The sequence below is a fragment of the Polypterus senegalus genome, chromosome 2 (genome assembly GCF_016835505.1).
Source record: "Polypterus senegalus isolate Bchr_013 chromosome 2, ASM1683550v1, whole genome shotgun sequence".
In the NCBI taxonomy this organism is placed as follows: Eukaryota; Metazoa; Chordata; class Cladistia; order Polypteriformes; family Polypteridae; genus Polypterus; species Polypterus senegalus.
The window spans coordinates 117,912,701-117,927,502 of NC_053155.1; the positions used below are offsets into that span (position 1 = coordinate 117,912,701).

The 14,802-nt window shown below is 35.7% G+C and overlaps 1 protein-coding gene across 1 annotated transcript in view; it reads left to right on the plus strand.

Annotated features, from left to right (window-relative positions):
• ttc3 (tetratricopeptide repeat domain 3) overlaps window positions 1-14,802 on the plus strand; it is a 219,742-nt gene that overhangs the window by 178,273 nt on the left and 26,667 nt on the right. Inside the window, exons 33-36 of the mRNA XM_039744454.1 lie at window positions 9,647-10,448; window positions 11,546-11,614; window positions 12,446-12,592; window positions 13,870-14,009. Coding sequence (XP_039600388.1) covers window positions 9,647-10,448; window positions 11,546-11,614; window positions 12,446-12,592; window positions 13,870-14,009 — 1,158 coding nt within the window. The remainder of the gene's footprint in view (window positions 1-9,646; window positions 10,449-11,545; window positions 11,615-12,445; window positions 12,593-13,869; window positions 14,010-14,802) is intronic.

Genomic DNA, 14,802 nt, shown 5'->3' on the forward strand with positions numbered 1-14,802 from the left:
AGGATTTAGGAGTCTTGGTGGACAAAGCTCTCGACTTCCCGACAGTGTTCAGAAGCCATTAAGAAGGCTAACAGAATGTTTGGTTATATAGCATGATGTGTGGAGTATAAGTCCAAGAAGGTTATGCTCAACCTTTATAATGCACTGGTGAGGTCTCATGTTGAGTTTTGGTCTCCGGGCTACAAAAAAGGACATAGCAGCACTAGAGAATGTCCAGAGAAGAGCGACTAGGCTGATTCCAGGGCTACAGGGGTTGAATTATGAGAAAACATTAAAAGAGCTGAGCCTATACAGTTTAAGCAAAAGAAGAGGGTTAGAAGAGCAAAAGAAGAGATGACATGATTGAAGTGTTTAAAATTATGAAGGGAATTAGTGCAGTGGATCAAGACTGTTATTTTAAAATGAGTTCATCAAGAACACGGGGACACAGTTGGAAAGTTGTTAAGGGTAAATTTCGCACAAACATTAGAAAGTTTTTCTTTACACAAAGAACAATAGACATTTGGAATAAGCTACCAAGTAGTGTGGTAGACATTAAGACGTTAGGGACTTTCAAAACTCGACTTGATGTTTTTTTGGAAGAAATAAGTGGATAGGACTGGCTAGCTTTGCTGGGCTGAATAGCCTGTTCTCATCCGGAGTGTTCTAATGTTCTTAAGCTATTTAGAAAAATGCTCTCAATATATCTCATTCAACATAAAACAAGTGTATCATTTTAACAGTAGAATTCCTGAAGATTATGAAAAAAGTTCTATTCCTGGGCCACCTTAAATTCCTTTGCACCCCTCCATCAGCATCTGTTGTTTTTCAAATGTGTCTGTCAGCACAAGAAGCAAGCAGCCTGCTATCCCATCCTCCACTGATGGAGCTGAAGAGAGATGCAAAATTCTCAGAGCTCAAGTGTGTTTATCTGGATGTGAGGTGCCTGGAGTTGTATAGGGTAAATAATATAACGTTGTTTGGAATACATACATTTCATGTGTGTTCCTTGTCTACAATGATCTGTGTAAATGTAGGATGACAGGAAATGCGAGACAGGAAATGCTGAACACATGCCTGAAACAGAATTTTTTTCCATGTTATACTAATAATGATGTGAAGTGTATAATGTGTGAAGACTTTAGTCCAGATATCAAACGTGTACTTTTATTTAAGAATGTAACCAAAGTAAAATTTGATATGATGTCTTGGATGGTTCAGAGGCAAGAGGTGCTGTCTTTTAACCGAAAGGTCTTGGGTTTGAGATCGGGCACTATGAGTAGTGAGCTGCTATTATTATTACTGTAACATAATAAAAACATGCATTTGATTTGAGTCTGTCACACCCATTGTAAATTTTGGCTACTTGTAAAAGTTAGCTCTACATGGTACAGTGAACTTGCCTCTCCCTCTCTGAGTTGACAGCATTCATCTCCATTTTTTATTTATTTTTTTATTTTTACAAGAGTAGTGAAGACCACAGTTGGTGCTGTGGTTGATGCCTGCTCAGAACTATTTGTTGTGTCCTGTGACTGCTATCGGACTATCATGCAGCATTGCACTTTGACAACAGATACCCATGCAGAATATGTGAAAATCGACATATTTGCTGCGATTTCAGACATCTGGCATTGTTTTTTTGAGAACTGTATTTTGAATTGCCCAGGGCAAAGACCTTCAGAGATCATAAAGTTTATGGAGCTGTTTCTGAACAAAGGCAGAGCCATAACAGACCACTTCTTCACAGCGCTTTCGATAATAGTCTGCTTCCCACAATAAGTAAAATTGGACTTCCACCTGCATCTTTCATCACTTTAGTACGCAAGCAGTTCGCCAAGATAGTGTTTAGATCTGGCAGTGTCATGCTGACGGTGAATGCGCGCACTAAGAAGAAGCCTTTGATTTGAGTCTGTAAAACCTGGTGCAAATCCTTGCTATCTTGCTACCTGTTAAAGATATCACTGGAAGAATATAAGCAGCCACACAAACACTGGTGGATCATGTCTTATTGGTATCTTGTTGTCAACTGAATTTTTTGCTTTTCAGTATTATTGTTGGCTAAAAGCATACTTGTTTCTTTCTACCTTTGGATAAGCGTTTATTTTATATTCCAGTTGCCACTTGAAAAATATCAAATCTTTGCCACTCTCGCACATGCACACATTAAAAACATCACCATTTGAATATGATTTGTCATTTGAACATGTTTTTTTTTTTCTTTTTTTTTTTCGATCAGTCCTACACTTTGTGTTCTGGTGCATGGTACTGAGAATGCAGACTGACTTCTTTTTGGCCGGATACACTGTTAGCTTGGCACTGCCAGATCTAAACTCTAGTGTGGTGAATTGCTGTTTCCAAAGAAAACTGTTCCAGAACTGGACAAGCTTTTAAAAAATGTTTCCTGGAAAAGTCTACAGGTGCTGGTCATAAAATTAGAATATCATGATAAAGTTGATTTATTTCAGTAATTCCATTCAAAAAGTGAAACTTGTATATTAGATGTATTCATTACACACAGACTGATGTATTTCAAATGTTTATTTCTTTTAATTTTGATGATTATAACTGACAACTAATGAAAGTCCCAAATTCAGTATCTTGGAAAATTAGAATATTGTGAAAAGGTTCAATATTGAAGACACCTGGTGCCACACTCTAATCAGCTAGTTAACTCAAAACACCTGCAAAAGCCTTTAAATGGTCTCTCAGTCTAGTTCTGTAGGCTACACAATCATGGGGAAGACTGCTGACTTGACAGTTGTCCAAAAAACGACCATTGACACCTTGCACAAGGAAGGCAAGACACAAAATGTCATTGCTAAAGAGGCTGGCTGTTCACAGAGCTCTGTGTCCAAGCACATTAATAGAGAGGCGAAGGAAGGACAAGATGTCGTAGAAAAAAGTATAGAAGCAATAGGGATAACCGCACCCTGGAGAGGATTGTGAAACAAAACCCATTCAAAACTTTTTTGCCCAGAGGGGACTGGGCAGTCTCTTGGCCTGGAACCCCTACAGATTTTATTTTTTTTTCTCCAGCATTTGGAGTTTTTTTTTTTTTCTGCCCACCCTGGCCATCGGACCTTACTTATTCTATGTTAATTAATGTTGACTTATGTTTATTTTTTTATTGTGTCTTCTATTTTTCTATTCATTTTGTAAAGCACTTTGAGCTACATTTTTTTGTATGAAAATGTGCTATATAAATAAATGTTGATTGATTGATTGAAAACTGTGGGGGAGATTCACAAAGAGTGGATTGCAGCTGGAGTCAGTGCTTCAAGAACCACCACGCACAGACGTATGCAAGACATGGGTTTCAGCTGTCGCATTCCTTGTGTCAAGCCACTCTTGAACAAGAGATGGCGTCAGAAGTGTCTCGCCTGGGCTAAAGACAAAACTGCTGCTGAGTGGTCCAAAGTTATGTTCTCTGATGAAAGTAAATTTTGCATTTCCTTTGGAAATCAAGGTCCCAGAGTCTGGAGGAAGAGAGGAGAGGCACAGAATCCCTGTTGCTTGAGGTCCAGGGTAAAGTTTCCACAGTCGGTGATGGTTTGGGATGCCATGTCATCTGCTGGTGTTGGTCCATTGTGTTTTCTGAGGTCCAAGGTCAACGCAGCCATCTACCAGGAAGTTTTAGAGCACTTCATGCTTCCTGCTGCTGGTGAACTTTATGGAGATGCAGATTTCATTTTCCAACAGGACCTGGCACCTGCACAAAGTACCAAAACTACCAGTACCTGGTTTAAGGACCATGGTATCCCTGTTCTTGATTGGCCAGCAAACTCTCCTGACCATAACCCCTTAGAAAATCTGTGGGGTATTGTCAAGAGGAAGATGCAATACGCCAGACCCGACAATTCAGAAGAGCTGAAGGCCACTATCAGAGCAACGTGGGCTCTCATAACACCTGAGCAGTGCCACAGACTGATCGACTCCATGCCACACCGCATTGCTGCAGTAATCCAGGCCAAAGGAGCCCCAACTAAATATTGAGTGCTGTACATGCTCATACTTTTCATGTTCATACCTTTCAGTTGGCCAACATTTCTAAAAATCCTTTTTTTGCATTGGTCTTAATTGATATTCTAATTTTCTGAGATACTGAATTTGGGACTTTCATTAGTTGTCAAGTTATAATCATAAAAATTAAAAGAAATAAACATTTGAAATACATCAGTCTGTGTGTAATGAATAAATCTAATATACAAGTTTCACTTTTTGAATGGAATTACTGAAATAAATCAACTTTGTCATGATATTCTATTTTTATGACCGGCACCTGTAATCTGTTCTTCCCGAGATTGAGGTTTACCAGTGATGAAATCTCTGTTTTTACTTTTCATGAAGTTTTCCCTAGTAGCAGCTCACTATTCAAAATGTGCTGCACCCATACTCAAACCCGATACTTGCACCATCCAAGAAGATATCAGCTTTCTGTTGGTTGGCATTTGAGGTTGGGTTTTTAACTCATTGACAGCAACATGTAAATTGAATGATTTTTTTTTCTTTGGTTATATTCTTGAATAAAAGCACACGTGTTTATTTGACATTTGGACTAAAGTCTTTATACACTTCACGTCATTATTAGTGTAACATGAAAAGTTTGTTTTAGCTATGTGTTCAGTATTTCTTACACATTGTATTTCTTGTATTCGTATATTTACACAGATCATTGTAGACATGGAACACATATAAAATGTATGTACTCCAAATAATGGTACATTTTTTACTCAGTACAACTCCAGGCACCTTACACCCAGATAAACACACTTGAGCTCTGAGAATTTTGAGACTGACTTCAGCTCTGTTGGTGGGGGGATGAGATAGCAGGCTGCTTGTGCTGATTGGCACATTTGCAAATCAAAAGACTCTGATGGAGCGGTGCAAAGGAATTTAAGGTGGCCCGGGATTACAAGTTTTTTTGTAGGTTTCAGGGATTCTTGTGTTAAGGAAAACTTGTATGGATGTAGCATTTTATACTCTTAAAAGTTGCCTTTTTAAAAGTGCTGTTTTGGGCATTTAATTTACTAAAATGCAATCAAAGACACAACATAATTCTTCCCTATTTCTGTATAATAGTAAAATTTGTCTGAAACTGGTCAATGTTTAGAGTAGTTCACAACATACATACATTCATGCACCACATCTAGGTTAATTTATCATCGTGCACATGTGGCGCTTCTGGACATGAGCACTAACTTGCTTAACTGTAATATACATTTTAGATGTTTAGGTATTTTAACAGATGAAAAGACCTCAAAATATGGATAAAATGAAAGATAGTCGTATCCTCAGTTTAGACAGTGGTATGCAAAAGTTTGGGCACCCTTTTTTTTTTTTTATAATGTGTCATTGTAAATTGTTAAGTGAGCAGAAGATGAACTGATCATCAAAAGACAAAGTTAAAGATGACAAACTTCTTTCTTTTTATAATTTTATGCAAGATGGGAGTATTTGTTTTGTATCGTTGTACAGTGAGAAAAGGAAAGGAGCACCATGCAACAGTTTGGACAACCAAAGATATTTGAGGTCTCGGATAACTTTTACAAAGGTCTCGGACCATAATTAGCTTGTAAGGACTATGGCTTGTTCATAGTCACTTTTGGGAAACCCCAGGTGATGCAAATTGCAATGGTGTACAGTAATCCCTCGCTATATTGTGCTTCGACTTTCGCGGCTTCACTCTAACGCGGATTTTATATGTCAGCATAACTAAATATATAACGCGGATTTTTCGTTGCTTCGCGGGTTCTGCGGACAATGGGTCTTTTTACTTCCTGTACATGCTTCCTCAGTTGGTTTGCCCAGTTAATTTCATACAAGGGACGCTATTGGCAGATGGCTGAGAAGCTAACCAATCAGAGCACGCAGTTAAGTTCCTGCGTGCTGAATGCGGTGTTAACCAGGAAGTCTCGTCTTCCTCGTTCAGCATCAATGTGTTTCGCTGTGTAAAGAGTTAACTTTTGTGCTCTTTTGTGTTTATCTTTGTGCATAGTCAAGCCCTTCATTAAGGCTCCAAAACGATCTGCTTCTGCTACTGCTTCAGGGTCTGTGCCCAAGCGCCAACGGAAGATGTTAACAATTGCCGAAAAGTTAAACGTTTTGGATTTGTTGAAAGAAGGGAAAAGCTACACCGCTGTAGGACACCATTACAGCATCAATGAGGCTACGATTCTTTTTATTTAAAAAGTAGGAAAGGAATATAAGATCTACGGCCGCAGTGTCCTTTTAAACGGGGTGCAAAACGAGTTGTAAGTGGATGTAATAAGGCAGTAGTCTGGATGGAAACTGCTTTAGGGATTTGGATTGAAGAAGAATAACAGAGATGCTACACAGTTGCCTGAAGTGGCTTCTTTAGAAGGACTGTAACGCTCTCCTTTGTTGTGCAGTAAAATTAAACTCATTGTTATCGGACAAGTCATTGTGTCATTGTTGGTGAGTAACCATAATTAATCTTCTACTTACACTACTTAGTACATGTACGTACGTTTAGTGTCACTGTACACACATTTACTGTATACAATTTTTCTTGCATTATACGTATTTATTGCTGGTGACCTGTCTATCGTAATGGCTGTAACATGTGATATCGGAGACACTCGATATCTTTAAAATAATATTTAGGTTTTACTGTATATAAACAGTGTGTTTACATACATAATTTCAATGAATCTTACCTAATATCTAAGAGAATAAAAAGGGATTATGCTGTATAACTGCGCAGGGAATATTTATAAACAATGTGGGAGAGTTTATAAGGGCTTAAAATATATAAAAATAACCATGCAAATATATGGTTTCTACTTCCCGGATTTTCACCAATCTCTGGGGCTGGGGGGTCTGGAACGCAACCCCCGCGATCGAGGAGGGATTACTGTATAAATTCTCCGACTCCTCAAACCTTGTCCCAACAATAACAGCCATGGGTGCCTCTAAGCAGCTGTCTAGCAATTTAAAAAATAAAATAATTGATGCTGACAAAGCCAGGAGTAGGCTACAAGAAAATAGCAAAGTGCTTTCAGGTTGCTGTTTACTCATTTCGTAATGTTAAGAAATGGCAGTTAACAGGAATAGTGGGGGGTCAAGAAGAGGTCTCTCAGACCAAGAAAACTTTCTGAAAGAACTGCTCCTTGGATTGCTAAAAAGGCAAATAAAAATAAAATTGACTGCAAAAGACCTTCTTTTTAGCAGACTCTGGTATGCTGATGCACTGTTCTACCTGAATCAATATGACCTTCATGGTAGAGTCAGCAGAAAAAAAACATTCCTGCATCCTAGCCACAAAACTCAGCACCTTAAACTTGTAAATGAACATCTAAACAAGCCTAATGCATTTTAGAAACAAGTCCTGTGGACTGGTGAAGTCGAAATAGTATTTTTTGGCTACAATGTACTGTACATTTAGAGAAAATAGGATGCGGAATTCCAAGGAAAGAAAACCTCTCCAACTGTAAAGCATCAGGGTGGATCGATCATGCTTTGGGCTTATGTTGCAGCCAATGGCACAGGGAACATGTCATTAGTTAATGGAAGAATGGATTCAAATAAATTCCAGAAAATTCTGGAAGCTAACATCATACCATTTCTAAATAAGTTGAAGTTAAAAGAGGATGAGTCCTACAACAAAATAGTGATCAGAAACACACCTCAATTTACAGTGGAATACCTCAAGAGGTGCAAGCCTGATTTCGCCATGGCCCTCCCAGTCCCTGACCTAAACGCCATTGAAAATCTTTGGATTGATTTCAAAAGAGCAGTGCATACAAGGCGGCCCAAGAATCTTACAGAATTAGAATCCATTTGCATGGGCAACAAAACCACAAGTAATAATTGAAAGATTCTTAGCTGGTTGCAAAAGGCATTTACAAGCTGTGACACTTGACAAGTACTAACCATGTTGGGTGCCTACACTTTTGCTTTAGGCCTTTTACAATTTTTGGTGTTTTGTTCCTGTGAATGATGTAAATAAAAATTTAATCTTATTTAAAATATTAAAGAAATGTGAAATGTGTCATCTTGAACTTCATGCCTTTTGGTGATCAGTTCATCTTCTGCTTACTTAGCTATTCACGGTAACAGACATTTTAAGCAAGGGTGCCCAGACATTTGCATGCCACTGTATGAAGACCATTTATGAGGTGCATGTCTTGCATTATCTTAAGCACTCTGTCACATTGTCCAAAAGTGGTAGCTTTGTTCATTTTCATACATTGTCTGTTTTATGTAATTCTATCTAGTCATCTTTCAGCATAGACAGTTTTAACTTCATAGAGTCTTGTGAAATATTCTGTCATTTTGATGGTGCCGCATAATCATTGTGGTGTGCTTGTAAATGAGTTCCTCTTTACAGTCTTGGCAGTCATGTTTTTTTTTATTTTTTTTTTATTTTAATATTTCTGTTTCGGTGTGAAATGTTCCCAAGCCATTGACACTTTTTGCTGTGTCCTTCATCAATGTTTTCTTTGTTTTCTGCCATATTGCTGGTGACTTGGTGAGGTAAATTTTAAGTGAGGATTTTTATTTTAATTGGATTAGTGAAGTAGCTTAGGGTCCTTCAGTTCTGATGCATAAATGGCCTAGGATTCATTCAGTACTGGTCCTCTCCTCACCTGATGGAAAGCTTCCTTTGTTGGGAAAAGGTTGGTAGTAGAAGTAGTAAGTTCCGCATTGGTATGTCTATAAAATTCATGAACAGCAAGCTAAATGATTGTTAGAGATATTTTTTAAGTGCATTTAAATGTGACTTCAAATATTTTACGATATCTACAGATTATATACAGATGTGCTTAAGTGCAATTCAGATTTTTGCAAATCAATTTAAGATATTTTCTTAGACCAGTTTTAAATATACTTATTTCACTATATGTTTAAATAATAATGTGACTTAGCAAATTTTTGTTTCAATTCTTAATGAAAGATATGTTACCATACTTAGCTATTTTGGGAATACCTTTGTTTTATCAATATTTTTCTGTTGCTATGCAGTTGAAGATATATTTAAAACATTTAACTCATTTTCAATGAGTTACAGGTATAGGTAAATATCGTTTTTATAGTTGAATTAGTGCCCTAGCATTTACCCAATCGTTAATAACATGATACAAAAAAGTCAATATTATGGAAAGTAAATTGTATATACTGAATTTGCATGTATACACCGCTTTGTACATGACATTGTATTTTAGTACTGCCTGTTATGTCAAATAAGCAGTGTTTTGTACAGGGTTAAGGCAGAAAACACCCTTCATGTACGAGGCAGTGCCTCATGGTAGACAATGGTTTTCAGTTTCATTGGCCCCCGTAATGTTTTCATTTGCCCTTTTTTTCAATTCAGCCATGTGATAATACAATGCAATACCACATTACATATTGGTAATGTTTTGTTTCACAGAAATTTGCCTCATACCTATCAATTTAAGTTAATATTTATCTAAGAACACAAGAGGGAATTATAGAGCAAGTTATTTTGTTCCTTTTGTTTTTTCCTTATTTTAGTTTAGTTCCTCTAAACTTAATTTTCTGTAATGTGTTTTTCAGTATTATGTTTTTTTTTCCTGGTGGTGTCAAAAATACCTCATCAGTATAGTAATTTTTGGCTCACTGCTGCTGTTACTTGGTTTTTAAAAGTAGTAATTCTTCTTTTTATAACTTATTTTATATCTTTCAGTTATTTTGCACAAATTTTGGAAGAGCATGGTCCACTGGAGACTGATAACTACTTGCTTGTGGGTCAGCTTGAAAACTTTCCAATTCAGGCACAAGAAATGGTACAGCATGCTGGAGGACTGAAAGCATTTCTTTTGGAGTCATTAAGATTTGTTTTAATGAACAATCTGATTGGACTAATGAAACATGCTGTTTCACTCCAAGATAAAACTATGGACATTGTAGAAGTAGCAGCATACTATGATAACATTTCTTTTGGTAGTTATAACTGTGAAAATGACAATTTCTGCCAAAACAGACCTTTACTAAACCCATCAGCAGATGAGTTTAAGCCTAGTTTTATTGAAGCAGATTATTCCCATCATTTCTCTGCTGCTCATACTACACCTTTTTCAGGTGAAGAGTACCTTTTAACGGATTCCTTTTCTTCAGACATGTTTGTTCAAGAAACATTCCCATATACTGGATTAACATTTGATTCCACTTTAGACCTTCCCTCTCCCAGAGAACTTGAATCAGGTTTTTTTTTGGAGGACTCTAGTAACTTTTGTAATTCTACATTATGCACTAATTTTAGTGCCATTGTAAATATTTCTGATAGTAGTAGCAGTGATTTATCTAATTCAAAACATAACCAGATAAGATTTGAAGCTTCAAAAATACAAACAGAAATAGTAAGGAAGAAACAAAAAATGTCAAATATACTTGTTAGGAAAAAAAACAAATCTATTAAGAATCTGAAGAAGAAGAAAAAGAAGGAGGAGGACTCCATAAAAACTTTACTACGTACAATTGGTACTCAAGTAAGTATTTTTTTTATTTCTTTAAAAAAACATAGAATTTGAATAAATTCCACAAAATTTTAAAGTGACTATTAATTGTTTCATTTCAAATTTAGTTCATACCACTATAATATTTGGTTTGTGTGAACTTGGTCTTGCTGTTCACTATCATGGTTATAGATATTTCTCAAAATTACACTGAAAATATGTACCATTACAGAATTTTTTTTAACTGTGTGTTTATTTTTGATATGTATAACCTATTTCTTTTTGTAAGTGACTGCGCTGTTTATTTAACTTTGAGTTCATTAGATGGGTCAAGGAATTTTGTGTGTATTTCTCTGGGTATTCTGGAAACTTGCATGTTAAGTGCTCTAAATAGTTCATATTTGAGCGAATCAGACGTGTGATGGACTGTAGCCTGTCTTTCTTTGATTTCTAATTTATTCATGTGGCTGTCAGAACTGCCTCCATCAAACTTGACTCTAAATTGAATTAAGCATGTTGCATAATGGATGAATATGTAAATTGGTATCATTTTATCTGCAGTGAGCTAAATTGCAAAGTGATTTATGAAGTTGATCAAACATACACACATATTGTGTTTTACTGTGTCACTCTTCATTTCAAGTAAAGGCAAGAAACACCATACTTACTAGTAATGTGTGGTGTGTGTGGGTTTTTTTTTAAATAACACTTATACACAGTATAATTAAAGGCACTTATTGACAGCACCTGCAAAAATACAGTGTATTTAAGAATTTGAAAAAAATACAATTTAATTGTGAGTCTAAAAAGTAACAGCTTGCATTAGGACCAGTTAAAGCCAAATTTCCTTTTTTTATCTCAATTGAGCATTGCCTTAACCTTCCTTTCCTGGCTTTTACTTGGCAGTATTGTCTAGAGAGAAGCAACAAATTAAAAAACATATCTATATAATTTGATATAGATTTTTTCCCCCTCATTAAGCTGCTTATTGTTTATGCAGTTGTTCAACAAGAGTTATATAAGCCTTTTGAAAAAGTGATACATAGCTTTTAAGAAATTTGAAATACTTTGTGTTTGACGGATTTTTATCTCCCACCATTACTTGTTGTTTTTTCTCTGTTTTATTTTAGGTTCATTATGACTTAAGAGAACACATTGCTATTAATACTGATCCTTTTCAACCATTTGAAAGTCGGCAAGTAAGTAACAAGTAAAAGTAGAGCAAGAGACAAAAAAACAAAATGGAATACACAACTTGATAATAAAAAAAAATTAGTGACAAATTGTCATAATTATTTTTAGCAAATTTCATGTTGGTCTGCATTCTACAGATTATGTAATCAAGATTTTCTTGCTACCCGAGAAACAATAGCTGGTACTATCTCATTTAATATCATGAATATTAAAAAATACAATATTGTTCATGGTGTACCAGTGTAGCTTGATGTGTTAATTTTATATTGTATTCTGCATTACTACTGTAATGAGTGTCCTGTGGTACTTTTTACATTTCAAACTTGCATTGATTCACTCAGTAGCATCTGTGTGACTGTTAAGCATTGAGTGTTATTTTAACTTGTTTTTGGAAATATTCTGGTAAGTGTAACACTGAAAAAAGATGGACTCATTCACATTACAAAGCTGTTGTGGCCAATCACATGTTTATGTTTTCCGTACTTTTTATTATATAATTGGGCTTATGCTTGGGTTGATATAAACATACCTATGATTCAGTCGATAATATGGGAAAATCTATCTTGTAAGTTAAAGAATAATATTTCAGTGTGATTAGAAATAAAAATACTGTATTAGTGATCAATTTTTTTTACCCATTTATTGAAAATAAAATGGGACTATGGATCATGCTATGAGAAAATGTTTAATTGCTACAACTTGCATGTATTTATTGATACATAATTTTTTCATACCTTCAGTATTGGTTATTTATTGATTGACATTATAGAATGCTTGTAACAGTGGCAAAATATGAAAACTATGAATGTTTGTTTCTTCCCACAACCCCTCCTAAGGGAGATATTATTCGTCATGAAAAGGAATATGGAGTGTTACAAGAACAACTTAAAGAGGCAGAAGAAAAATATGAACAGTTTCACCAAAACACTCATGAAGTTACGTCACTTGAGCAAGAGATAAATGAAATTGATCAGAAAACAGAAGTATGTTCTGAATTTAAATTTTTTTTTTTTTTTTAATTTAGTGGCCTAACATATTTTTTAGTTGCATACAAGCTTACACTATATTTGTTTTAAATCTAATCTACTTTTTATCAAAATAAAGTATATGAACTTCTTTAAATACAGTCATGTGAAATAATAAGTACAACTTTTTTAATTGTGTTGTTTTACTTACCTAGACAAGAAAAAATAGAGACAATGTATTAAAAATTAAGTATATCACTTGATTTAGTAGCCTGTTGATCTATCTTCAGCAGGGTTTATCTTAGATCATAGTGGCAGAGTTTTGGCCCACCGCTTTCAATACAAGTGCAGTTAGGTTTGTGAGCATTTGTTTATGCTTGGCTCTTTTAAGATCTCATCATAAGATTGTGATGGGACTAAAGTCTGATCTTCAACTTAACTTTTCTAAAACCTTAATTCTCTTCTTTTCCAGCCATTTAGTTTTAGTTTTGCTGATATGCTTAAGAGTCCTTATCTTAGCCTGATCCAGTTTCAGCTAAACATAGACCAGGGCTTCCTTTTCCAACTACAATTTGTTTATTTTTGTTTTTTGGATATGTCTGGTATGATACACAATGTAGTGACGCAGTTGTGTTTGGTTGTTCTAAACATAGTGTTAATTATAATCAAATGTATGTTTTTATTATGTAATAATAATAATAATAGCAACTTGCTACTCAAAACAATAAATAAGGTGAAGACCCAGGATCAAGCACGCAACCTTTTGATTATGAGGCAGCCGTTTTTACCTCCAAACCAGCCAAGCGGACATGTTTAGGTTGTGTCGATTGATATTTGGCATTTGGTTTTTACACATTGACAGAAATATGTAAATTGAATAATTTTTCTTTGGTTATACTCTTGAATACAAGCACACTTTTTTTTTATACTTTTTGTGAAAATGTTTATTTGATATTTGACCTTTAGTCTTCACACATTATACACTTTATGTCAACATTTTGTCAATTATTACTATAACATGAAAAAAGGTTCTGTTTTAGTTATGTGTTCGACATTTCTTGCCTCGCATTTACCGTCGTCCTAAATTTACCCAGATCATTGTGGACACGGAAAGCAATGAAATGTATTTATTCCAAATAACAATATTATTTACCTTATACCATTCCAGACCCCTCACACCCAGATAAACGGACATGAGCCCTGAGAATTTTGAGCCTTATTAAAAGCTGGCAGTATAATACACTGAAACTTAAGAATGTAAATTGGTTGCAAACATGTTTTTTTGTCTTTTGCAGATTACAAGAAAAGAGTTGGAGCTTCTTAGACAAAAGTTGGAAAATGATGTAAAGAAAACAAATCAAGAAAAGAAAGAAAGACAAGAAACTCTGAAAGTCTTAAGAAATAAAATAAAATCTCAAAATGATGCCAATGAACTGTAAGTATATACAGTAATCCCTCGCTATATCGCGCTTCGACTTTCGCGGTTTCACTCTATCGCGGATTTTAAATGTAAGCACATCTAAATATATATCACAGATTTTTCGCTGGTTCACGGATTTCTGCAGACAGTGGGTCTTTTAATTTATGCTACACGCTTCCTCAGTTTGTTTGCCCTGTTGATTTCATACAAGGGACGCTATTGGCGGATGGCTTAGAAGCTACCCAATCAGAGCATGTATTACATATTAACTAAAACTCCTCAATGCTATAAGATATGCATCCCGCGCAGAGCTTGATTGTTTGCTTGTCTCTGCCTCTCTCTCACCCTCTCTGACATTCTCTGCACCTGATGGAGGGGCTGTTTGCACAGAGGCTGTTTGCTTAAAAAAGATACTGACGCTCCTCTAAAAAAATGCCGCTTTATTGCGGTGCTCGGCATCTTTAAAAGCACAAAAGCACACATATTAATTTTTTGATTGTTGCTTTAATCTCGCTCTCTCTCTCTCTGACGTTCTCTGCGCCTGACGGAGGAGATGTGAGCAGAGGGGCTGTTTGCACAGAGGCTGTTTGCTTAGAAGATACTAACGCTCCTCTAAAAAATGCTGCGGCAAACTTAAAAGCACAAGTATTGATTTTTTGATTGTTTGCTTTTCATTGCGAGCGCTCTCTCTCTCTCTCCCTCTGAAATTCTCTGCTCCTGAAGAGAAGATCTATTTGCATTCTTTTAATTGTGAGAAAGAACTGTCATCTCTGTCTTGTCATGGAGGACAGTTTAAACTTTGACTAAA